The sequence below is a fragment of the Alligator mississippiensis genome, chromosome 1 (genome assembly GCF_030867095.1).
Source record: "Alligator mississippiensis isolate rAllMis1 chromosome 1, rAllMis1, whole genome shotgun sequence".
Lineage (NCBI taxonomy): Eukaryota > Metazoa > Chordata > Crocodylia > Alligatoridae > Alligator > Alligator mississippiensis.
Window position 1 is genome coordinate 206,959,070 of NC_081824.1, and position 26,347 is coordinate 206,985,416.

Here is a 26,347-nt window from a genome sequence, read left to right on the forward strand (position 1 = left end):
TCTTACCATAGGCAAGAAGTAAGCTGGTTCAGGTGCATCTGTTTTCAAAATGTGCACAGATTGAATTAGATCAATGTTTAAATGATTTGTGTTAAATGCATGCCCTTAGCTTAATAATATAAGGATGGGTGTGCGAGCAGGGCAGAAGCCCTAGGCGCTGCCTAGGAGGTTGGAATGGAGTTAAAGTCATGCCGCACCCTCCCATTTTACCCCTCACCCTGCATCTTTAGAAGCTCTGGCTCCAGCTCTGGGAGCAGGGTGTGCAGAGAAGTGGTGCCAGCACGTGGTTGCTGGGTCAGTGCTGCTGGGGAGACATTGCCTCCTTTATTGCTGCTAAAAATATTCTGTTCTTTTGGGTGCTCAACACACATTAGTGGCTAAAAAGGAAGTGACATCTCCCCCAGCTATAGCAGCAAACCTTTAGCTGCTGAAGCATGTGGTGCTGCCCAGGACATAGACTCTGGTTTAGCAAATATAGGTCAGCCCTAACGTAACTGAGGATAGCATAAGTCAGTCTTCTTAGAATAATGTGGTCTCGAAGAAAAGCTTGTGACATATGGTCTGATGCAATATTAGATTGTGTTTAAACCATAGTTTCTTCCTTTAAGGAAGTCCCCACTTTCAATTCCTCTGGTATATTAGGTAGCAGTGAAACAGAGCTAAATTATATGCTTGAAGATGTCTTGATTACCCCATTTATATCCTTTGCGTATTTTTAATAGTAACTGTAAAAGAGTCCAAAGGAGACTTGAGGATATGCATTGATTACAACAAACAATTCAAAGAGTTCAAGATAGCCACTCACTGACAGAGGTTTGTTTTCTAGGGGTGGCCATGACACCTCCTGATGCCCACAGAGTCCCTGCCCAGCTCCAACTCTTGGGTGCCCTCCACCTCCTTACTGACCCGCCATGCTTTTGATGTTATTGTTTTATTGTGAGTGAGGATACCTAAGGGTCCTAGAGTCAACCTCAATTGTTTCCTGTGTCAGGCCTCTGCCTTCTTTGCCTTCACCCTTTTTCTCTTGTACAGGCCCTCCAGCTCCAGTTCACTGTACTGGACCAAGCTTCCATGTCTTAGTTTCTCATCTTGCCCCCTGAGGCCTTTGCCTCTGCCCCCTCTCGAGTGCTGAGCCTTCCTGGGCTCTCTCTCGGTATGGGCCGCTGGACCTGTCTCTGCCCTGCTTGGGGTGCTGGGCCCTCTGACCCAAAAGCTCTGCTTTGTCTAGAATCATAGAAAATTAGGGTAGGAAGGGACCTCTGGAGGTCATCTAGTCCAACCCCCTGCTCAGAGCAGGACCAGCCCCAACTAGATTATCCTAGCCAAAGCTTTGTCTAGCGAGGTCTTAAAAACCTCCAAGGATGGAGATTCCACAACTTCTCTGGGTAACCTGTTCCAGTTTTTACTACCATTCTAGTGAGAAAATTCTTCCTACTATCTAACCTAAACCTCCCCTGCTGCAACTTGAGACCATTGCTCCTTGTTCTGTCATCTGCCACCACTGAGAACAGTCCAGCTCCTTCTTCTTTCAAACTTCCCTTCAGGTAGTTAAAGGCTACCTCTGACAGAGTCAGTGGTGCCTTTTTGCAGGGGGTGCACTACCACGCTCAGGGTGTGCACATGCACCCCCTACACATCCCCCCTGTACCTTATAGCCCATACATCAGTCCATACATTGATATTATTGTTTTATTGTGGGGAAGGCTACCTAAAAGTCCAGGCTTTCTGGGCCCCAAATCCAAATCCTGCCCTTCTCAGGCTCCAGGCCCTGGGGCCCCCAGGTCTAGCCCTGCTCTAGGATGTGGGCCCTCTGATCCCCAGTTTATGCTTTGAGTCTGCCCTGGACAGGGCTCAAAGTGATTGCATGCCTCTTAGGCACCAATGGGATTGATGCACTGCAGGCACTATGAGATCTCCAAACCACCAGATAGAACTGTAACCAAAACATAAGCCATAATTTAACTTCTAGCCTCCTGGCTGTAACGCAAACTCTCAGCCTACTGGCTGTCTCCTAAACTCTTTCTTCCTTCTGGGTCTCTGTCTCCTGCCAGCCCTCAGCTTCTCACTTGTTGTCCTCAAGCTTAGTGGGGTCCCAGCCAGCCAGCTCACTCACAACAGAGCTCCTTCCCCTTCAGCCTCTGGAGCTAGCCTGCTGGTCCTGTCTCTAGCTCTAGCTTATTTCTCTCCCAGGCCCTACCCCTTTCCCTTCAGGTGACTCCCCAGGGATGCCTGCAAAACCCCTTTAATTAGGCTCATTACCTGGGCTCCATGGCAGTCCAGATGCAGCTGTGCCCTGCCTCTCCTGCAGGGCTCTCCCAGGGCTCTTTCTCCCTTTAAGGGACAGAGAATCCCAGATGCTCTGTTCCACCCCAATAGAAAACATTCTAGTTAAAATACCAGAAACATAGTTTACCTGATCATAAAAAACTGGCACCTAAAAGTAAAAAAAAGTTTTAGTTTTATAGTATCCTACAAATTACTTCTGTGCCACAGAATGCATTTCAGATGTTCTGAATGCACTGGGGACATTTCAGAGTTTAGTAAGTGGTCTGACCCCAGTTTTGAGAATTAAAAACAGGTGACTTGATTTTTTTTTGCCCCCCCCCCCCAACAAAACACAAGAACATCAGGTAACGCTGGAAAGGCTTTGAAGGTTTTATGGGTGAGGATTTAAACTTGAAGGAAACATGCCATTTTGCAATAAATCACTTCACCTTCCTGGGATATATAATCAATAAGAATGTCTCAGACCTCCAGACTGGACATTATAAAAGACCTGGAAGGTTTGGCTTAAATTGGGGCAGGTATCATGGTTTGTAAGCTTGTGAAGATTCTATGTGAGGTATGTACTTAATTTCAGAGCCTGCATGCAGTGATGCCATCCAAGAAAAAGTGACTTTGGACATAGTTTGCATCACTTCCAGTGCACCAGATAATCTAGGCCATCCTGACAGAACATGTTGCACATATGCATCTTTTGTTACAGTGCCAGCTGGCACTTAAGTATTCATTTCTTTCCCTATGAGATCATTTTTCAACTCTGGCGGCACAGGCTTCTTTGTGACTTGATGTTCAGGCAGTAAGAATTGGCAAATCCCTGTGCATTTACACACACAGGTGATGCAACCGAGTCTTCTGTCATTGACATCAGGGCAACATTTCCAGCAGTGGAAGAATAGATGACACACAAGTGAGCCAGCTAGGCACAAGGTACCCAGGTAAAGGAAAATTACGTGCTCATAGAGGAAGGAGGGAATGTGTAGCAATGCAGCTGAAAAAAGCAACCGAGGAAAATTTGAAAAAAGGGTGTAGTCTGAATGCTTGAACCTCCAAGAAATAAAATGGAGATAGGGAGAGAGAACCCCAGCTACTCCAATTCTGAAAAGGAAAGTTTATAAGAATATCTACATCAAAGTAATTGATTTTGTAATATTTTGTGTTAAATCAATATTTTAACAGAAAAGATAAAAACCATAGTCATAACCTTGAAACTCTCATAACACCAGAAAATGTAACAGAAATCCAAGTTTTAAGATGTTCTTCAGATGTATGTTTCCAGTTTAAACTGTAATTGACTGGTTATGGTTCCACATCTGTTGCAAACCAGCTGTCAGTTTACAGAGAGATTATTGAAGTTGTTACAGGAATATCTCTGTTCACTCAGCCAGACTGAGCATCAGCTGCTTTCCACTGTGGTAAAGTTGATAAAAATTATTTTTTGTTCAAAGCAACCAGAGCTGTAAATAAGTATAGTTTCTGGGTTGTGCATCATATTAACATATGGCTTTGATTCACAATGGGACAACTGCTGCTCAGGTAGTACAGAATTTTATAGGAATACAAGACTGATGGCTTGAAGCTTACAGGCATTGCAGAAGAACTAATCTAAAGAAATCAAGGGCAAAGATCAAGGTTTTGAATTTGTCCAGATTTTAAATTCATTCTTATCAGCCACACTTTTAAAAAGTAATTCTTTCATGAGTAGTTTTATACTATGACTGAAATCTTCCACTTGTAATTACATGTGATAAGATTCTCTTCCAAACTCTTTGATTTCTTCATTAATTCAATCCTTAATTTCTCTGAGAGTGGGACCTTTTGAAGCCTAACCCAAACCCTGAGTTTTCTATGCCTCTATCAAAGCAGGGCATGCACTCCCTATCCAGGATGAATTATTTAAACATATCCTGTTTTCTGTACAGATTAGATATTTATTGATAATGAGTATATTGTATAAGTGATACACTACTGAAGGGGAAACATATATATGGAAATAGTAGAGATAGTATGTACAAAAAATCATGTCATAACAAAAGATAGCATCGCACTTGGATTTTGCAAGAGTTCTGACAAAATGTTTGGGGAGAATCAAACTTTGCCATACTTACAACTATCTACTCAGAATATCTTGTCTTAATGCGCTTTTTAATGGTGAATGTCTTTCATTCTTGAACTGGAAAATGTGTAATTGAAAACCTGTTGAAAAAGATTGTATATATTGTTCACATCCATATTACATTATTTCAGGTATCCAGGTTGTAGCTGTATTGGTCTAGAAGCAAAAGGAATCAAAACTCGTGGTAGTGGTGACGTCTTTTATTAGACCAACTAGATTTTTGCAAAATTAAAGAAATTAAAGAATTAAAGAATTTTTTTTTTGCAAAAATCTAGTTGGTCTAATAAAAGATATCACCTCTATTACATTATTGGGCTTTTTCTGGTTTGGTTCTTTCTATCATGTATAACAGAATCTGGTCTCATTTTTTGAGGACTAGTGAAGATTAGAAGACTGGGAAGTACTTCAAAGGTCTCCTAAATTTTCATGTATCTGATCTGGGGTATGAGCTCTTTTACAAAGATAGCTCATTTATGACTCATGTTATGCTAGGCACTGAAAGGGTGACCCTAATCTGAGCTATACATTTGTAATGTTTATGGCTTTAAAATAAGAGCACAAAGACAGTATCCATTTCATATAGGGCACTAAGGTATTTTTTTAAATTATAGCTTTCTCCCTTCTCAGTTATGAAAATGCTAAACATGTTTAAGCATTGAAAGTTCTGAAATATTAAAAAAGACAGTTGCTGCATGATTGTACTTGCCAGTTTAACCAAGGAATTTATCATTCAAGTTACTGAGAAGAGTTAAACATGTTTCTCTTTATGTAAATTTTAAACAGTTCCTTAGAAAGAGAAACTAACTGAAAGGATATATTAGTTGCTTATCTCAAGGCTGTCCAACTGGTGGCCCATGCAGTCCCCCAGGGGTTCATAGATTGTTAGGGGCTGGAAGGGACCTCACAAGATCATCAGGTCCAGCCCCCCTGCAGTAGGCAGGAAAGACAGCTGGGGTCAGGTGACCAGCCAGTCTCCTCTTGAAGATTTCCAAGGTAGGTGATTGCACTACCTCTGGAGGGAGCTTATTCCACAGTTTGGATGCCCTGACTGTGAAGAAGTTTTTCCTAATGTTAAGCCTGAAACGGTCTTCCAGAAGTTTCTGGCCATTACTCCTGGTTTTTCCCAATGGTGCCCTGGTGAACAGTTGTTCACCGAGCCCTTGATGTATTCCCATGTTGTAGTGGTAAGCTGCTACCAAGTCCCCTCTCAGCCTTCTCTTTTCAGGCTGAAGAGACCCAAGTCCCTCAGCTTTTCCTTGTATGGCTTGCAAGTCTCTGATCATACAGGTGGCTCTTCTCTGGACTCTCTCAAACTTTTCCATGTCCTTGTTGAAGTGCAGCGCCCAGAACTGGACAAAGTTCACATTAACATGCAGCCCCCAGGCTCCCACCCAGCTACCACTCCCTCTGTTGTTCCAGATGCAGCACCAGCCAGGATCTTGGTTCTCCCTCTTCCTAGTTGTCTGGGGTTTTCCGTATTGTTGCTGTTGTATACATCCAGTGATATCAGTCTCAGGAACTGTGGTGCCAGCAAAGTTGCAGTCCGGAGATCCCAACACTAATCTTGTCTTAAAGAATGACCACCGGCTCCATTTGGTGGTAAAGATCTGGCCAGATTTATTTTCTACCAGCACACCCCTAACATGTTTTGGCCTAACAAGTACACCAGACAAGGAGCTGAGGCATTTGTACTTGTGACAAGGAGTCAGTACAACACCAGGCAGGCTCCCCCAGACTCCCTACGAAGTTTCTCTCCTTTCCAATTAACTTTTTAAACACTGATCAAAACAAATTACGTATTGCACTCCATCTGTATTTTGAACATCTCAAACCGCCCTGTACCAGGGGCTTGTTTCATATTCTGACCTAGGTGTTACCATTTCAGCCTTATTGCCCTGGTACTGGACTACCCTAGATTGTACCATCATCTCTCCCTCCCATCTCTTGGCAGGAGTGCACATCTGGCCCACATGTCAAGTTTGTTTATGTGAGGAGTTCAGGCAGTAAGGCCGACTCTGGCCAATGCTTTAGCAAAGCCTTTGTGTGAGCAGCTGATATTGATCAATGCTCCAGCAAGGCCTACAGCCTTCTGCTTCTTGCTGTTGACTAAGGAGGCAGGGCTGGATGGGACAGCATGGTACACGGTGCTCGCAGAGTCTGTAGCTGGGGCACCAAGTGGAGCCCAAGCTGCAGCACATCAGGGACAGGGAGAAAGGCCCACACAGCATGGTGTAGTGGTGGAGAGGGGACAGTCGTGCAGCACAGTGCAGCAGCTGTTGGGGGAATTACCCATGTCATGTGGCACAAGGCCATGGTCCACTCTGTTGCAGTCCACATTGTGTGCAGACTCCACTGGTGTGCTACCCAGCTGCTTTGAAGTTGGACAGCCTTGACCTGTCTCATACCTGAGAGGACCAGTGTTATAGAGCCAATTAGGAGGCTGGACTGGAAGCTGCAGGCAATGGAACTAGTAATGGCAGTGAAAAGCGGAATATGCCAGGAGGCAGGAAGAAGTAGATCATTTTAGCTGTGTAACCAGGAGAAAAAGTGAAGATTTTCATATTGCATACAGAAGTGCTACATTTTACAGCAGCTATTGGCTTAATTGCAAGCCATTTTTATATTTGAAGAAACACTGAACCAGAAAAGAGAATTGGAAGGCATGTCTGAATTGCAAAAAAAAAAAAAAGTATATGGGAGCTTGAATCAGAATCTCAAATCCAAAATCTGAGTTCACAATATAGTCCCTTCTCTCTTAATTTCCATATATTCTCATCTATAATCCACACCTTTTCTCACAAAACCAACTGGGGAAATACAGGATGTGTATTATATGCTAGAAAAAACAGGTTGCCCTCCCCGGCACCATCTTTCTGGTTTTTCACGCCTTAAGTGGGGCACCCTTGTAGCCTGCTTTGGAATTCTTCAGTCCCGCCCTAATCTTGTCTGCCACGTCTTGATGGAAAATTTTGTTTATGCGAGTGGGAGACTGCCTATTATATTGGGTATGTTGGGGTTGTCTTGGCTGGGAAGAACCGACCAAGGAAAACGCTGGTTAATTAAGCGAACGTCAGGCGGGCTGGTGGATGGAGAGGCGAGACAGCGTATTGGTTGCAAAATAATTTTTACTTATGCCGCTGGTGGCCGTGACGCAGGCTGTATAGGCTGCTTATGTAGTTGCAACGAGTTGCTCCAACTGGCAAGAAACCGAGCCAGTGAGTCCACAGATGAACCAGGCATGCAGGGGAAGGGTACGTCGGGGATAAGCGCTCGGCGACGGGGAGAAAAATCGGTAGTTGATCAGGCTACTGATTCGCTCTGCCACGAGTCAGGAATTCTTTTAAGTCACTCTGCAGCGTGCTCAAAGTTCTCCGACTTGGGCAGAAGTCGCGCGGATTTTTATAAGGCTAGCGAGCCAACAATCGTTAAGTGGGAATAATTTAGAATCAGCCAATAATGGGGTGCGAATTTACATACAAATGGCAGGAACCTCTTTGCACCGGAGTTTCCTCTCTGCAGCAGAAAACTCCACCGTGCAAAGAAGCTCCAGTGTGGCAGGAAAATTCCACTGTGGCAAGGCACCAAAATCATTGGGTTATGACATGCCCCCTTGCCAACGGCACAGCTGGAATTATAAACACATGTACATGTTATAAGTAATTTTCATCTAAGGACTCATCGGCTTTACAAAGCTTAGATAATTTAACAAATACATATAAACAAACAACTCTATAGACTGGTCTTCAACAAACTATAAAATACAATAATGTAAACATATAACAACAATTATTGGTCATCATCTGACTGGAGAACATCTATTTGGGACTCCCCTTTTTTATTAGTTAGTGAAATGTGATTCATAACGAAGTAGTTGCCACGGAGCGTCCGTCTGTTTCCATAGCAGACAATGCCAGCTGAAATACTTACAAATATTAGAAAGAGAGTTCCATCCACTGCACTACTGATGATGGTACCCCAATTGCCTTCCTGCATTGCTGTTAAGGTTAATGTTGACGCTAAACCTGTAATGCTATTAGTTGAAGGATACCATGAAACCATGGGCGGTCATGTGGTAGTAGTGGTAGAAAGATCTAATATGTAAATAGTCTTTTGATCGCTTCTTTGACCAAGGGAATTTGTTACCCTACAAATGTAAGTCCCAGCATACTTGTGGGTTAGTGGGCTATTGAAATGCAGAGTATTGTTTATAGACAATAAGCCTTTAGGCCATTGTCCATCTAATCTGGCCCAGGTAAATTTTATAGGTGGTGGATTAGAATTAGCATTGCACTTAAGCTGTACATTTTTTCATCTAATAAACCAATTTCATCATAGCCAGTTATTGACACTTCAGGAGCGTATTGAATGTCTAGTATGTAAGAATACCTTATCTCCTTGTCCAAAGCTGGGTGACTTACAACACAAGTTATGCATCTTCCGTTTGCAAATCTAGTAGGAATGATTTTATATTGACTTGCAACTGTCACTGTTTCATTTGGAAAGGAAGTTGAACTAAATTCTATTTTACCAAGGTCTCCCTCCCAATCAATATCTGCAGCAGGTTTTCCTGTGGCTGCTATACACATGGCTGCTACTGTCCAATTTTTACCATCTATTAAGGGAGTTGGTCCCTTTGTAAAGCTCACGGTGGGTTCAACAATTACAGTTATAGTTGTTATTGACTCTGCATTTCCTAATGGGAATGTAACTGCTTTGCATACTTTCCTGCATCAGAGAAGCTCACATTGTTTAGGTTGATTGTCATATCACTGAACGAAGAATTTTTAAATGCCACTTTTTCATGGTATTGCCCTTGAACAGAAAACCCATATTCAGGATGGTGTACAACAATAGTTTGTGCACTTTTACCATGCAATTTTTCCCATGAAATTTGTATTATGGTGTCATTTATATTAATTATGCACTTTAATGTGATATTATTTCCCCAAACTGCTGTTACGTGTGGATCAACAACTGATTTGACTAAAGCACCACAGCAGAAATGGGAAAGAAGCAGTGTAAGAACAAGTTCTAACCCAGCGAACATTTGCCGTCTCGGTGCCCCCACGGCGACCATTGCTGCGTCGACTTGAAGGTGCTGCGATTCGGTGCTTGGTAGATCTAGCTATCGAGCAGCTGTAGATCGCCGCTTCGTTACGGTCGGACCTGTAAGGAAACAACAACAAAAAAACAAGAGAAAACCGTAATCGGGTTCACTATAAGGAAACTGGGTGAACATCAGAACGGCGAGTCATCCAGTTGTGGTGAGCGATAACAGAGGGACGATCGGGCTTTTCTTCTAGTAAGACGGAATAGGTGTTAGGATACTTTTCCGACCGTTGAACTATTCCCTTGTAGACCTGTGGATGAGATTGACGAGGGTGTGGTACTGAAACCCACACGAACTCATTTGGTCGGAATTTAGGTTCCCAAGGTAGAGGCCCTTTTGGTATTAGCCTTGTCCCATAGTGGCTTTGAGATGTTTAATGAAATGAGGACATCATGATTATGCTTAGTCCAATTTTTGTATGTCCCTCCTCCCTTGAGACGAAGTTGTTCCTTAAATAAGCCGATGTGTCTCTCCACGACGCCATTAGACTGCGGGTGGTATGGCAGATGAAGATGCCATGTGATGTTATGAAGACAAGCGAATTTGTCCAGAGTGCTAGAGTTGAAAGGGGGTCCTCCATCAGACTGAATTTCATGAGGAGGTTGCCGGGCGGCAAATGCAGCGGTTAAGGCAGAGACAACAGCAGTGGCGTTGCTCTTTCGTAAGGGGATGACCTGTAACTGACGCGTCCCCAGATCAACAATGACTGACCCCTTATTTGGCGGTTTAGACCCCAGGAGGGGCCCAAACAGATCTACTTGCCAGACCTTTCCCACTTGGAACTGCGAAGTGTCGAAAGCCCCAAGTTGATGTTTGGTTCGATGGCATTTCTCCTTGGCACATACCTCACAGGCTTGTGCTACCTTTTCCCAATCACGTCGAACTCCATACGAGGTCATCTCGGTAATGGCTTGGCGCCAGCGTCGATGGCTGGCCCGCGGTCCCGGGTGACTCCAATTTTCATGGAGCCACGCGAGGAATGGGTTTATTCAGGACCGAAGGTAGAGGTGATAGGCAAAACTATGTCGGTCCGGAGTGGGTCTTCTAAGAGTTTATCGATGACCTCATGCACTGGGTCAGTATCCGGACGGTGTGACTTGGTATGCTTAATCAATGGGAGTCGTGTAAATTTAGTTAGAGTTTTCCAGATGTCTTCCCACTCACCTAAATTTTCGCTGGGAAGGGCTGTACCAGTGAGAATCTTATAAATGTACTGTGAGTCAATTGCAATGATTGGAACTGGGAGTGTATCATCGTGGTGTGCTAAACAGTGTTGTAATACTTCAAAGAATCCCAAGAATTCACATTTTTGGACAGAGGTGTCATTCGGGTGGACCCAGGATATTTTCACATCGTGGCAAGCCTTACAATAATACCCATAGCCTCCACCGTGTCGGGAGGTCCCATCTGAAGCCATCCAGGCCGGGGCGGAGGTTCCATATAGCGTTGGGAGCTTTTCCTCATCCTCCAGGCTAGGACTAGGTTTTGTGTCCTCAAATTTCCAGCAGCACCAGTTGTAGTGGTGGGTAAGCACCAACGTGTTCCATGTCTTAGGTTCCCCCTGAAAATGCGGGTCGACTTTCTCTGCATCTAGCAAGGGCAGCAACGTGGCAACGGGAGCTCGAAGTGTCCTGTGCCCCCTTGCTAATGGCTCCACTAGCTGTCCAGCTAGGAGGATTTTTCCTATAGCTCCATACCGATGTTGTGCTGCTTGAAGAGTGTTATGGGCAGTGTATACTAGTTCATCATGAGGGTTGTGCGCAACAGCCCACACGTAGTTCATGGTGAATCCAAGGGTTATGATCAGTGGTTCACCAAGATTGATTGCATGGAGCTGCATACTCTTGACAGCAGCTAACAGGCGAAGTAGATTCTGCTGGTCCCCTTCTGTCCAAGGTGTGGATTTTCGGGACTTGTTACGGATCTGTCGCTGTAATTTAGTAAGGAGTGCTAAATGACTAGGGTTAACATAATGCCGATACCAATTTAAGTGACCTAAGAGCTGCTGAAAATGTCTCTTAGTCACGGGCCGAGATTTCTTTAATGGGTCGATGTCAGGACCATCATGTGAGATTCCATGGCGGATGGAGCCAATGAATCGGGTGCCAAGGAATGTGATGTCATCTACAGGATGTAGGCATGACTTTTCCTCATTAATCGTCCATCCCTCACTCTGAAGGTGGGCGTCCAGTTGGTTGACTATGCTGGTAATGATGGAACTGTCATGAGCCATGATAGCGATGTCGTCAATATAACTCCAGATTCTCAATTCCTCTTCTGGTGGAAGGGTATGTGAGGTGCGAAAGTTCTTCAGGGTATCATTCATGACACCGGTGGCTAGTGACGGGGCATTGCAGTATCCCTGTGGGCAGACCGTCCATCTGTACATGGTGCCCTCGGTGCACATATTCAATACTCCTTCAGGGTCAACTATCGGAATTGAGAAGAACATGTTCTTTAGGTCCAGTGTGACCCCGACCCATTCGTTTCACTGGAATTGAGCCATTTCGAACATACATTGTGGTAGGGTAGAAGGGTTGGGTTGCTGAAGCACTCGACACCTTTTGTTGGCCTCCCTGTAATCAATGACTAGCCAGGCTTCGTTAGGTTTCCCAGGCTTTGCAACTCCCCACCCCGGTGACAGGTAAGTACTGGCAGTTACTGGTTTGATGCAACCTTGTTGTTCCAGTCGTTGCAGGAGATCAATGAGGGATTTTTTGAGGGGGCCCTTGGTTGGAATTGGTCAGTATCGCCAGGTGGAGGTGTTGTAAAGCGTTGGTTGATGCCAGTCCGTCTTCGGGATAGTGATGGGTAGTGCTTGTAACACTTGTTCCTTGAGGTTAAGCGCTTTGATTCCCGGAATTCCCAGAATATTGATGCCCCCTAACACTGCCCCTAGAGCGCGTTGATAGCCTTGGACAGTAAATTTGACTTTTGTTGTAACTGCAACAGCGTTAAGTCCCTGTACCCTAATTGTTTTTGTGGTTCTCTGGTGGGGTATCGTTGAAGTAATTACATTAACTTGAGCTCCAGTGTTGAGGAGGAAGAATACTTGTTGTTGATTACCTGGATCGGTGGGATCGTAGACAGTAAGCTCGGCGTAGGGACAGAGATAAGTGGGGTCAGGTTTGAGTTGGAGAAGGCCGCCGGCAGAGCCGACGGCCTTTATTCATTTTTTGGCTTGTCCCCGAATTTTAATCCCAGTGCGCCAGCTAATTGACGTTGGCCCTCATTCCCAAGGATACGCAACTGCTGCTTTGTAAGTCCAGAGTGGCTGAGGAGGCATCCGAACATAACTCTTTCCTCCGCTGATCTTTGGGGTGACCACCATGGCTCTCGCCGTAAGTCAAATTCCTGACGCCTCGGTCTTGGTGCTCCAACCGGATGCACCAAAGGTCGGTCTTTTGCATCAATAGGAGTCCCCTCGCTTTGTTTCATGAGCCCCTGTAATTGTGGGAGATGACCCAAGAGGTTTCCCACTGGTTGACCTGCCACTGAATTAAGAAAGAGTCGGTGTGACAGCGTCCGTCCCTCCGTACACCTCTACACAGGCGTCTATAGCTTCCAGAGGTGTTGGAATTGCTCCGGGGTTTGGTAAGTGGCGATGAGCCCATTTTTCCCTACGCTGGGCAGCTGTTAGTCCCAGTGGATGTATTCTTGGGTTCCACGTAAGATATGACACTCCAATTATGGCCAAGAGAAGTTGTTCCGCGCTGGTCTTTTGTGGGTGGCGCTCATGCCAGGTGTGGGATTTATGGGCTACCTGTCCCACCACGAGCGCCGGGAGAGGAATGGGCCAATGTGTGTTTTCCGAGACCACGTCCAGATCAGTGGCGCGTCTTCCACTCCATGCCACTTGTTGGGTCAAGGCACTTGCCTCTTCTAGGTGTAGTATGTCGGATGCAAATTCCACAATCAGTCGTCCCAGCCATATGGCCAGAGTTTCCTCAGGTTTCATTTTTGAATCCCTACAAAGTTCTTGTATCTCTGGTCGGGTATGCGTGCGAGGTGTAATGATAGTACGTGTGGTACCTTCCTCATCTGCGACATGCTTTATTAATGCTACTGGGTGAACTGCAGCCAAGAAAGGGTTAAATTCATCAGGCGGGAGCACCGGATACATCTTCCCTCCCATTGCCCCCTCCCCATGGCAAGGAAGCGGGGCCGTTGGGAATGACGTCACTTCCGGGGGCGGGCTTGCTGGGCGGATCTCCGCCTGTTTTTCTGAAGCCCCGCCCCACTTTTCCGGGTTGTGTTTCCCTCAGCGCCATTTTCTGGCGGTGAAGCCAGGCGACCGGCACTATTTCTGAGCGCCGGTTTGGAGTCCTCTACCATCCACTCCAGTGAATCCTTGCCCGCTGTATATAGCTGAGCCTCTAGGTTTGCATTCTCCCATAGTAGACCTGCTACTGAACAGAATAACACATTTATTATTTTTCCCTTTTTCCACTTTATTATCCCCCATCTTGCCACGTGGCGACCCTCGGTCTCCAAGTCTTCTTGGAGTTGAACAAGGAGTTCGTGACCACGTGACCCAGGCACTAAAGCCGGACAGTTAAACCAGTCTGTTGGGGTGGGTTCCCCTCCTTCCCTCAGGTATCGGGTGCATTGGGCAAACTCCTGAGCGGGGGTCAGCTTTTCCGCCTTCCTCACCTTCACCCCCGCTAGGGGTAGGGTCGGTGTTTCCTCTGGAGGTCGATAGTAAACCTGCTCACTGCTCATTATACACCTGAACTCCCCGAGAGACAACTTTGTTCTCAACTCCTTTATGACTGCTCCTTCCCTTTTTACTGAGAAGTAGCCGTCAATGTTTCTTCTATCCCCTCCTTCCGCCTGGTGGTAGGCGATATGCGCCCAGAGCTCATTTGCGCTTTCCACGCGGCGGATCCCGGTGCGCCAGGGGCAGCACTCAATTAGATTCATCTCCTCCACCATGCCCTTAGATCCTGTTCGTGACGCCATGTCTCGGCCGGGAAGAACCGACCGAGGGAAACGCTGGTTAATTAAGCGAACGTCAGGCGGGCTGGTGGATGGAGAGGCGAGACAGCGTATTGGTTGCAAAATAATTTTTACTTACACCGCTGGTGGCCGTGACGCAGGCTGTATAGGCTGCTTATGTAGCTGCAACGAGTTGCTCCAACTGGCAAGAAACCGAGCCAGTGAGTCCACAGATGAACCAGGCATGCAGGGGAAGGGTGGGTAGGGGATAAGCACACAGCGACGGGGAGAAAAATCGGTAGTTGATCAGGCTACTGATTCGCTCTGCCACGAGTCAGGAATTCTTTTAAGTCACTCTGCAGCGTGCTCAAAGTTCTCCGACTTGGGCAGAAGTCGCGCGGATTTTTATAAGGCTAGCGAGCCAATTACTAGTCGTTAAGTGGGAATAATTTAGAATCAGCCAATAATGGGGTGCAAATTTACATACAAATGGCGGGAACCTCTTTGCACTGGAGTTTCCTCTCTGCAGCAGAAAACTCCACTGTGCAAAGAAGCTCCAATGTGGCAGGAAAATTCCACTGTGCCGAGGCACCAAAATCATTGGGTTATGACAGGGGTCTCTCCTGTTATGGCCAGACCCCTGTTTTCTCTGACTAGGCCTCCCTGTCCAAACCCACTAAACAGGGTTTGACTCTGAGGCTCTAGCCTTTTTTTTCCTTCCAGTGCATGGAGGCTCGTGGCCCCCTTTCCTGCTCCCTTTTGGAGCCCGGCACTCCCTGGCCCAGAGGCATGGGAAGCAGACCTCCCCCAACTGAAGGGCTGCGGGTTCAAAACCAGGGCACAACCCCAAGCCCACCCCTGTCAGTCCAAACAAGAAAAAAAAACAAAGCACAACTGCACTCCGGTGCACCGGGTTTCCATGGCCTTTTTAAGATCATCCTTCAAGTATCGGGATTTGTGTCCCCCAAAAGCCACGCCCTCACTGGCGCCAGGGTTCCCACTCCATAGTGGGTCCCCAAAATGAGCTGTGCCCTTGCTGGCGCTGGGGTCTGTGCCCCCCAAAACTGTGCCGTCACTGGTGCCGGGGTTCCCACTCTGTAGTGGGTCCCCAAAATGAGGCCTCCATCCCCTAATAGCCTCACCCAAGCCACCGGTTGTCCTAGCAACCTTCACCTGGGCATTTATCTCTGCTATACAAGTAGCAGGCGCCTTAGTGCCCTGCTACATACCCCATAGCTCCAAAAATTTGGTGGAGGGAGGGGAAATGGAGCAGTGGCAGGTTAATCACTGCAGCTCTGAGAGCCGTAGCAATTAACACTGCCACCACTCTCTCCTGGCCCCCATGACCCAATTTCTCACTCATGGGGCTGGTCCTTAGCCAGAGTGCCAGGTCCAACCCCATGTGTTGGCTCCAGAGGCATGTGGTGGGGTCGACCTAGCACAATGCATGTGGAACCACTGGTTCTGGGGCATGTAGTCCTGGACATAAGCAGGGTCCAGACTGGCTGTATTTCAGAGCCAGCATGGGGCCTCATGGTCCCAGCATCAGCATGCTGGGGCTACACAGTGAGTCTAGGACTTTGCTCTGGCTCTAAAGCCAGAGGCCAGGTCCAACACAACTCAGAACCCCAGAGCCAGAGCACAGTTTCAGACTTGGCATGTCTGGATCCAGAATGTGGGTCTGGAGCCTAGACAGGGTACTGGACTCACCACATGGCCCCCGCGCCAGCATGCTGGATCATATTCTGCCTTGCGGTTCCAGTGCTGGCATTCAGGATTGGGTCCCCAGCCCCAGCTTGCTCTCCTAGCCCCAGAAACCCCAGACCTTAGTCACTCACTTGTAGGTATGTGTTTTTTCTTTTTGTCATTGTGGGGCCTTCCAAAAATAGCGTGCATACTATAAAAGGGGACATGCTATATGCAAAAAATACAGTAGTTAAAAGTGGTACAAAGTTTGAAAAGTTTAGGTTCAGATCTGTATTTTAAAATTTCATGTTCGAGAACATTCTGATTGAGGGTTATGTTTCTAGTCATCACATAGATGGAAAACTCAGAGCTGCACTGTTAGTTTGGGTCTGTTTCTAAAAGAAATATTCTGGAAGTAGAAAGGCAACAGAAAACAACCTACTGTTAAAAACAACCTGCCAACATCAATGGGTGTTTTTGTTTTGTTATTAATTTTAGTAGAGCCAGGATTTCATCCCATCTGTTTACCACTTAATTGCCTTGGTCTTTATCATAGTCCATCCATTATTTTCTCTGCTCAGCATGGGAAATATTGTTATAAAATTAACAAATGTGGATGACAGATACCGAGTTTTTATTGACATCTACTGCAGCAGGGTAAAAAAGAAGACAATGATGCTGAATATAAAGTTGAGCCCAGTGAGGCCCCAGTAAGTCCAAGAAAGGTGACAATCACTGATAGAAATAGAAGGAAAATACTGAAAAAGACTTAATGACACTTCCACAGAATTAAGGAAAGTCAAAATAGCAGCATGAATGACAGAACTATTCAAGCAGTGTGAATACCCATTAGCTGTCAATGGCATCTGTGAACAGCATACCAAAAAGCCATCCATCAGGAGCAGCGTAGAATATATTGTGTCATGATTTACATGATATATTGTACAATATTCATAGACTTTCCTGAAAGATTTATTTGACTCATAGAATATGGACACTTAAAGCTGCTGGTGTAAAGTATAATTTAGGGGAATAGTTATTGAGATATTAAAGAGAAGGGAGATAAAGAAAAATGAATGTAGCTAGTGGTGTATATATAGAGGGAGAGGAAAAGCAAGAACTTGAATCTTAGTTGTTGATACTAGTCAGCATATATTTACATAGTATAGGGATGTACAATATAATTGTTAACAATCCCTTTAGGATCAAGTTATTAAATATACTTTGATTTCTTTTCCAAAACATACTTTGATTTCTTTGAAAAAGTGTTGTATAGTAAACTCTAATTAATTCTCCATTTCCAAGGGAAAGCAAATAGTGGCAAATTATCCCATGGTAACCAATTATCCAGAACTGGATGATTAGGGAAAACAGAGGAATTAGAACAACAGTGAATGATATCATAGTTTGTATTATCTGTCAATACTTCATTTTTATTACATTTCTATTTTGTTAAGTTGTACAAGATTACAGTTACTAAATTATTAACTTTATTTAATGAGTCAAATGAATTTACACGTATAGAGTGTTTCTCCTGACTGCTTTTGAGATTTCGATCTTCAGAATCCCAGAGAGCAGCCACTGGGGATGCCCCTGGAATGGTTTCACTGCTGCATTTTCTAGGTTTGGTGCTTGGAAAGGGGAACAAATTCAAGCAGAGGTGGGAGAAGGCATGCCAAGATATACTGACAACGTGATGTAGACATACCTTTTATATGTATTTTGTCCAGAGTAAGGTATAGACTCCTATAACACTCATAAATTTCTTGCCACTAATCAGTATCACAAAAACTCAACCACTAACATGCCACCAGATAATCCATTTTTCAGCATATCCTTCTCTCATTGTCATCAATTCTACAACTTTGTCCAATGACTCTTTATCTTGGAGTTCCCCAGCAAATAGAAATAACTACAAATGTTGTAATTGCACTTACAGTAGGTTAACTGCTCACTGAATATTATATTAACCAGAACCATGCAACTTGATGCAGGACATAGTAAATAATAGAACATTTGCCAGAGTATGAGAATGTTGACTATCATCTGCCAATATCTATTTTGATAATGTCCAAAAAAATGTTTTTTATCAATTCCCTTTCAATAATTTTAGATATGAGATTTTAAAGAGTTAAAATCAGCTTCTGGGTGTTATCTACTGTTGTATTTATCACTTGCCCCAGCCACTTCTTAGTTTACAATCATGGCTTAATCCCTTCCCTTCCAGCAGACCAACAGCACACCACTCAAGCCTGCCTGTGGCCATTACCCCTTCCTACGCCTTATTTTACAAGCAAAGTTATTGTTTGTCCTGACTAGGACCAATAACTCCATTTTAAATTGCACATAATCTTCAGCTTCATATGCCCCAGCCCAGGCTACAGTGCACAACTCAGAGTTAGTGGAAGTAGACCACCTGATAAAAAGAAAAATGAACATCTCAATAGAATTTAAAAGATTGAGTAGGTACAGCAGTATTTGGGAGTCTACCAGAGCTATCATGTCTTGGCGGGGGGAACTGAATTGAACAGATTGTGAATTGATATGTATGGTACAGGAAATTAAGACTGAAGAATACTGGAGAGGCTGTGTGAGAAGAATGATGAGGAGCAAGGGGCAAAAAAGGTCTAGTGGAGACAATATAGTGATAACATTACTTCATCTGAACCTCTTGAATTTGGTTTGCTGGAAACACCTTCTTTTCTGTAGCAGAGCTCACACCAGGTCTATACTGGGGTATATGGATGGACAGGGTTTTTTTGTGGGAAGCTCATTCTGCACCTATTTTATAGATAAAAGACACCAGTATCCTGGGGTGTAAATTTGGCCTCCTGATTAATAATATATTCAGTGTAAGGTAGCAAATGTATATCTGATCCTAAGCAAAAGATAAGTTCAAGTCAGGTCTTATCTGATATAGTTACTTTCTATATCTCTACACCAGTTGTTGCATTCTCTCCATCTGGAAAGCAGGTCATTATTGCCCTTATTTTGTAGAAACAACTTTTTGGTTTAGGGTGTTTTTAGAAATTTATAGATGAGACTGAGGTTGCAGGAAAGGAGATTCTCCTCTTTAGAAAGGAATATTCTTCCTCGTTATAAAGAGAGGAGAATGGTTAAATAGTTGCAATGATACATGGTTGCTGAGCAGAGCATATAGATGTACTGTGGCTATGTGACCTAAGACCAGGCAGAAATATGGTGCCTTCCTCAGCACACTGAAAACTCAGACTGCAGGGTTTGTCAATGAAAGTCATCTGGGGCTTGGTGTAAAGTAGACCGTGCTCTGTGAAACTGCCTGTGTTGCACATTCCTAAAACCAGCTCTGCATCTGGTACTTCAGCATGTATCCAGTGCTGCATACAGCATTTATTCAGTCCAGTAAGCAACATTCAGTAAAACAATTTCTTTACTATATAACCTCACATCTTATCAATTTGTTTACCTGATCTTTTTACTAGTGAGCAAAAGTGTCTGTGTATAACCCATTAGTATTAATGGATGATGAAGATGAGAAATATGATTCTGCAATTTCCAGTCAAGAAATATGCCTTTAAATAAAAATGAATATTAATGTCTAGTTTAGATGAGTTTATACTGACATTTAGTTCTGTGCTAAATTTAAATAGAAATGAAAGGTACATCCACAGTTCCAAATGCAAGTTTTCTAATTTTGTATTAGATTATTGTCTACAGTTTTCATAAGAAATCTTGGCTAATGTATACAGTAAAATCCAGCCTTATTCTGAGGCCATCCACGTACCTGAAATCAGACATATAAAGCTAATTTAAATATGGTTAGCTTTATTTTAGCCCAGAATCTAAATTTCTGTGGAAGGAAACTACCATAAAATGCCATCAGAAACATTGTTTTATAAGAGTGGACTCATTGAAAAATATTTTGGAAATACAGCTGTTGAAAGAGCTAGCTACTTTATCATATGAAAGTCCACAGATATGTTACAAGAGAAGCTTTAGCCTGCTGGCAATGTGGATATGTAATACTGCCAAAAAGTTCTGCAATCACAAGCCAGACTGCAAAAAAATCATGGGGCTCACCCCAAACTTTTATTTTAAAAGATTCTATCATATTTTCGGATTGCCTTCACATTTTAAACTCTCACCCACCCTGGGGTGTTTGCTGACAACTATAATAACGCTAACTTCTAAAAATGGTTAATGAATAACACAAGTTTGGTTTCCCCTGGAGGAATTTTTGCTTGAAGACCCATGTCATGGAGATCAAATTGTGTAAATGCTGCCTTATGGTAATCCCAGGAGTTAAGGATTTAGGTCTGGATAGGATCTTCACCATCTTCCTCCCTATCCTATGGTGGTGTAGTGCTAATTCTCTCCTTCCCAAACACGGTGTTGTAGGATCACAGGAAGGAGGGGGCAGGCCCTGTCTACCTCCTGCAGCTGCCCCAATTGGCCGTTTTTCCTCAGGAAGTGGGGAATTGGCAGAAGGCAGCCAATCAGAACTTTTTAATAAGGCTGAAAAGCATGTCAGGGCTACAGTTTCTTAGATTGTCATTTGTCCAAGCTAAAATCCAATTATTTGTGATTTTGTGTGAGTCCACAACACTGCACCACTCTGCGGTTTTCTCTGCCCTGCAGAGACCAGTGGCTCAGCCAACTAAGAGGTTAGCGTAATAGTGGCTCTGCTGAATTCCCAGCCATGTCTCAGGGACTGCAGCTCTTCATCTCCACGTCTTGTGGCATTTGCAGCAGCTATTGCTCACATGCACTTCAGAAAGGTTAAGGAAAGCTAGGAGGTAAAAAGAACTGTCCACCTTCCCTACTTTATCACCTCTTTAAGTGTCTCCCTGGGAAGTTTGTTTGGCTTTTTGGGCAGAATGCAATTTTTCCTCGGCCCATTTCTTAGCCATCCCTTACCCTGGGCAGGAAAGCAATTAGGCAGGATTGGAAAAACTGGCTCTAAAAAAGGGGTGTAGCTCCCCCAGCTCCACCACCTCCAGGAGGGGAAAAGTGCCAGAAGAGCAGTACAGCAGGGGGAAAGTTTCAGCTAAGCCCTAAAGCCTGCACCAACAACTGGGTGAAAGATTTCTACCAGAAAGAGTGGCCTTCTCACAATAGTGGCTTCTCACAGGAAATTGTCAGCTTTATTTACCTTGAGTAGTTACTATTCAATCTGATAAATGATCCTGTCGTGGGATTACCATAGTATTAATTAAGAAGGAGGGAAATTTAAGGATTTAAGGAAGAAGAAAATTCATGTTCATCTCTTGTCATAAAATACACAGAGAAAAAGCTGAAACAAATGCACAGTTTCTGGTGCATTTTGGATGTATGATAAACATAAACATACATTTCCAGGTAATTAATCATTGATCTGAGCTGAGGACATATACTGTCAGTTATCAGGGCTCAGTTCAGAAGCATGTTAGCAAAAGATAAAGGTGGTGATAAAGGAAAACAAGCACATCACAAAAACAAAAAACATGTCTTACTGGTAATGCTGATTGTGTACACAGACATGCTTTATGAAGTAAAGTTCATAATTAATATGTCTGGCGCAGTTTTTATAAATGAGAGAGAGAGAGAACAATCAGCCAGGGTGAGGAAAAAAACAACTCCTGCACATATTTGTTAGTGCCTTGTCCACCTAAGAGGCGTTAAATATTTGCGTGGCAGAGGAATAAGGCCAGCACCTAGAAATGTGCTCATTCATTATGAAACAGTGTGATGGGTTATTATTGCTTGACATTTTGCCTCCTGAAAGAGCAATGAAGAGTAATGGATCTGTAAAAGATGGCATTCAATATTTTTGATGTTTCATATACTGAAAGATTTTGTTAGCACTGCAACATATTGTTTATTCTGACCTTACTTAAAAACTGTTGTAAATAAGCATTTATTTATAAAATGTTAGCTTATGTGCTCAAATTAACTTTAGAAGAGGTCCAAAAGGTTATCTCTTTTCAAAACCATGCGGTTATTATCTCTTTACATTGCCCTTTTCCTCAAGACATCACTCAGATTTTCTGCCTGGTGACAGCCTGACAAATGATTCCAAATAATGAAAATGCTGTCTACTGCCATGTAGGAGACTTGACACTATTGAAATCAACGGTAAAACTCCCACTGATTTCAATAGTCAAGATTTCAGTCAATGTCTCTTGTTTGAAAATGGTAGTGTACAGATTACTGCATTCAGGGATCTTTTATGAAGATGGCTACCACCCAAAATTCCTGGCCAGAGAGATGGCTGCTTCAATAGAGAGCCAGCTTCCAAAGCAGGAAGAATTGCATTTCCACAGAGATGCAGAGGATCTTCCAGAAAATAAATTATCCACATGTTGTATTGTCACCAGCCATAACAATTCTAATTAGCATGTAGTTGTGTCCAGTCTCAATTTGTTGCCTCCGTCTATCATTAAGGAACAGACATTTGTAAATGGAACATTTATAGAATCCCCTTGGAAAATTCTGACTTCAGAAGATTACTCTGCATAGGCAAATACTGAATATACTAAGCTAATTAACCTTTAGATTTGTGGCAGGGATCATCATTAGCGTCTACACCATGTTCTGGTCAGGCTTCCAGAACTGCACAAAGGATATAGGGAAAGTCTTTGTTCTGGTGGTAATGGGCTTTTGTCATTATTCTTAAACTTCAGCTGAAGTTTTGTTTAGATTAGAAAGAAGTTAAAATTAGGCTGGATTTAACTAACAAACTGTCCTGACTTCAAAAAACTAAATAAAGGCAATAAAACTGTCTGTGAGAGAGTGAAAGTTGGGGATTAGATGGTCTTCCTGAATGTGGTGTTTTTTGTTTTGGTTTGTTTTCATTTTTTACAATACCATGCTGCTGCTTTGCTACTGTGCTGATCTTTTAGCCATACAATCAAGTAGTTAGGATGGTAGAAGCTCAAGATGAAGTGTTTGTACATTTTGGAATAAGGATCAGTGTACTAGAGTATACAGGACACCAGGAAGATTTTTATTTATGTTCCCACTAAAAAAAAAGTATAATGAATATGAACTATCCCTGTTTGTGTGTGTTGTTCATGCAGTGACCTGTGGATTGTCACACATTAATAATTTATTTTTTGTATTTCAGGAGCTAAATTTAGAAAATATGTTGGCCACTCAGCCCACGTAACTAATGTCCGGTGGTCACATGATTTTCAGTGGGTGTTAAGTACAGGAGGTGCTGATCACTCTGTTTTTCAATGGAGATTTATTCCAGAAGGTGTAACAAATGGAATCCTTGAAACTGCATCCCAAGGTAAAAGTACCACTTTCTAAATGTTTGTTGACAGTATTTATTTAGTTATATTTTTGTTCAGAAAAATGAGAGAAGGGTGCAACACTGAAGAGTTGAAGGGGAAGACATTTTTTTCTGTTATTAATTCCTGGAAAGCATCCAGCATGTTCAGGGTCTTTTTGTTTCACCTTTACACCAATAAAAATAATAGTCTGGATTGTTATCATTGGCTGATGATCAGCTACTATGTGTATCCACAGGAGCAGGACAGGAAATAATGAACTTGAATTGCAACATGGGAAATGTAAGTTAGGCCCCCTTTAAATGTTACAGCTATTGTGCAATTAACTGCTTAAATGCACAGTTACGTGGAGATCAGCTACACATGATAAAAGCTCAAACCAGCTATCAAGTTAGACCTCTAAAATGTGTACTAACTTTATAACTGGCTGCTATCAAGCTTTTTTTTTGTTGTTGTTGCATGTGTAGCAGGATCTCCCCTGAGGCTGGGAGCCCCATCACATGTAGCATGGCAGGAACTGTGTGAATTGTGAATTAGATCCTGTCGCACCAAGAGAGGTTGTGGATTCTCCCTCATTGAAAGCTTTTAAATTCAGGTTAGACAAACGATTATCTGGGATGTTTTCGACAGAGGTGATTTTGCTTTGAGCTAAAGGATCGGGCTAGATAGCTACATGAGATCCCTTCCTTGTTTTTTTTAATGCTTCTATGCTTTTTTATGCTTTTATCCCAAGCTAGGTCCACTGATGCAGGATGCAGATTATAGGCTAAGGAAGAGACCAATATTTTTTGTTTGTTTGTTTGTTTGTTTTGGGTGAGTTTTTTGAGGCACATTAAACCTTAAAAACAGAGTTTCACTAAATCAATGTCAATTATCTAACTAGATTCTAAATTGCATGACCAAATCCTAATAGTGCATGAAAAGAGCATATAGCTGTTTGTGTGTGCTGAAGTGCGAATATGGGCACATGTCCCCACATGAGGTTTGTGTGGTTTAGATGATTACAGTTGAAAATTTTACCTGTCATGTTTATTGCACCTGTAATATTCAGTAGAAACATGAAAAGTACATTATGGTAAATCCTGCTACTGAAAGTTGAATTCCCCTGCAGCAAAAGTATCTCCTAGACTGCAGAAATTAATTATAAATATTTGATATAACAAATGCTTCAAACAAAGGGGGAGACCATGCTGCCCACAGAGTTTAAGGAACCCCTTGTAATTTTAGTGCATTCCCACAATCACAGTTATTTACAGATATGGTGTAATTCCAGTGCAGTGAATTATAGCAATAATTATTCAGGGGTTTTTGCAGCGCTGACCTGGATATTGAAAAAAAGGGATTAATGCCTTTCTTTATATAACCAGAATATTTACCTAGTCAAAATAATTTTTGCAAACACTTTAAAGCTCTTGAAGGCTTTGCATTCATTGCCCTTAATCTAGAAGCTTTATGAAAATATCACATATTTTCTGATGAGATGGTAACTGCTATAGTATATGTGATTTTTTTTTTTAAACTCAGAGGGCAGTATCGATTCGCATAGTGAAGAATCAGATTCTGATTTGTCTGATGTGCCAGAGCTTGACTCAGATATCGAACAAGAAGCTCAAATCAACTATGATCGCCAGGTGAGTCAAAATTAAAGGACAGTGATAGAAAACCAGCTATCTAATAATCTATTGTAGCTTTTTGGTGAGCCGCATCAAATAAGGCTGCCATAAATTCATCAATCTGCTTTGAGAAAATTATTTTGGCAGCATTTATCATGATTATACAACCAAATAAAAAAATGAAAGCAGAGTTCACTTTTTCTATAAATATTTAGGAAGGCTTTAAGAAATAGTATCTGTAAGTACAAAAATCAAGTTCTGGCAGATGTGCGCTTTTATTTAATAAAGAATATGCCCTAAAGAGGAAGGATGGTCTTGTGGTTATATGGATTTTATGAGTTGGTTACTGTTTCCAGCTCTGTCCTAGTCACAGACAAGACTCTTCAGTCCTGGGGGTCTCTCAAGCCTTATTGGCAAAATGAGGATAATGATTTTTTTTATGTAAGTTCCTGCCTACTCAAAGCAGAATACTCTTCTTAGTGAATCTTAGTTTTTTTGTGGCAGGTTCTCTTCTTATTCAGAAGGTAAATATCAATCTATTTTCATAGTATCTTTGCATGAAGTAAAACTGGGTTTGCAATAAGCACTTACTATGCTTAAGGGACTTTCACATGTTTAGTACTACTGTGTTTGTAAAATAATTACAAATTTTGTTTGTAAGAAGAACATAAGCCTAAATAAGATTCTTTTTCTTACTGGGTTGGTGTATTTTTTGGCATTTTACTCTCTTATCTGATTTTAATGTTAAGTTTTATCTTTTTAAAATAAAAGCCAAAGTAGCATATGCCTTGTCTCTGTATTATGTAATGTTTTAAATGGGTAGTTGCATCTAAAACACATTTCATTTTCACAGAAATGCATGGGATATTTTATTCTAGAAATTAGTCCCGAGATATCTATTTATGTGACAGACCCTCAAAATTTTAGAGCTACCAGATGTCCCCCAGGATAGGGACAGACATTACACATAAACCAGTTTAATTGATCAGAAACTGGTTTAAACCTGTAACAGAGCAGATGTTCAGTGCACATAAACCAGTTTGAAAATGGCTGAAACTGATTTGAGATAAACCTGGTTGAATGTATTCAGTAGAGACTGATTTGGCTCAAACCAGTTTATGCAGTGTCTATCCCAGACCCCTTACTGGTTTAAAATCCTGGCATGCTCTCTGGGCTGGGCAGGGCTCTCTTTTCCACAGCAGGGCTGGCCCCTCCCCTCTGTTCCCTGGCTGGAGCTCTGGCAGAGACTTGCAGGCACAGCAGGATCTGTCTGGCTGCCCCCTGCCCTACCCCCTGCTTGCTGCTCAAGCAGGAAATCCCCCCTTCCCTCCCTCCCATCTCCCACAGCAGG

At 43.0% G+C, this 26,347-nt stretch overlaps 1 protein-coding gene across 2 annotated transcripts in view; it reads left to right on the forward strand.

Moving 5' to 3' along the window:
• The window catches only part of EML6 (EMAP like 6), a 325,901-nt gene that overhangs the window by 176,875 nt on the left and 122,679 nt on the right, over nucleotides 1-26,347 (forward strand). For both annotated transcript variants that reach the window (XM_019500824.2, XM_059719398.1), the window contains exons 11-12: nucleotides 23,215-23,382; nucleotides 24,908-25,014. In XM_019500824.2, the coding sequence (XP_019356369.1) occupies nucleotides 23,215-23,382; nucleotides 24,908-25,014 (275 nt within the window). The remainder of the gene's footprint in view (nucleotides 1-23,214; nucleotides 23,383-24,907; nucleotides 25,015-26,347) is intronic.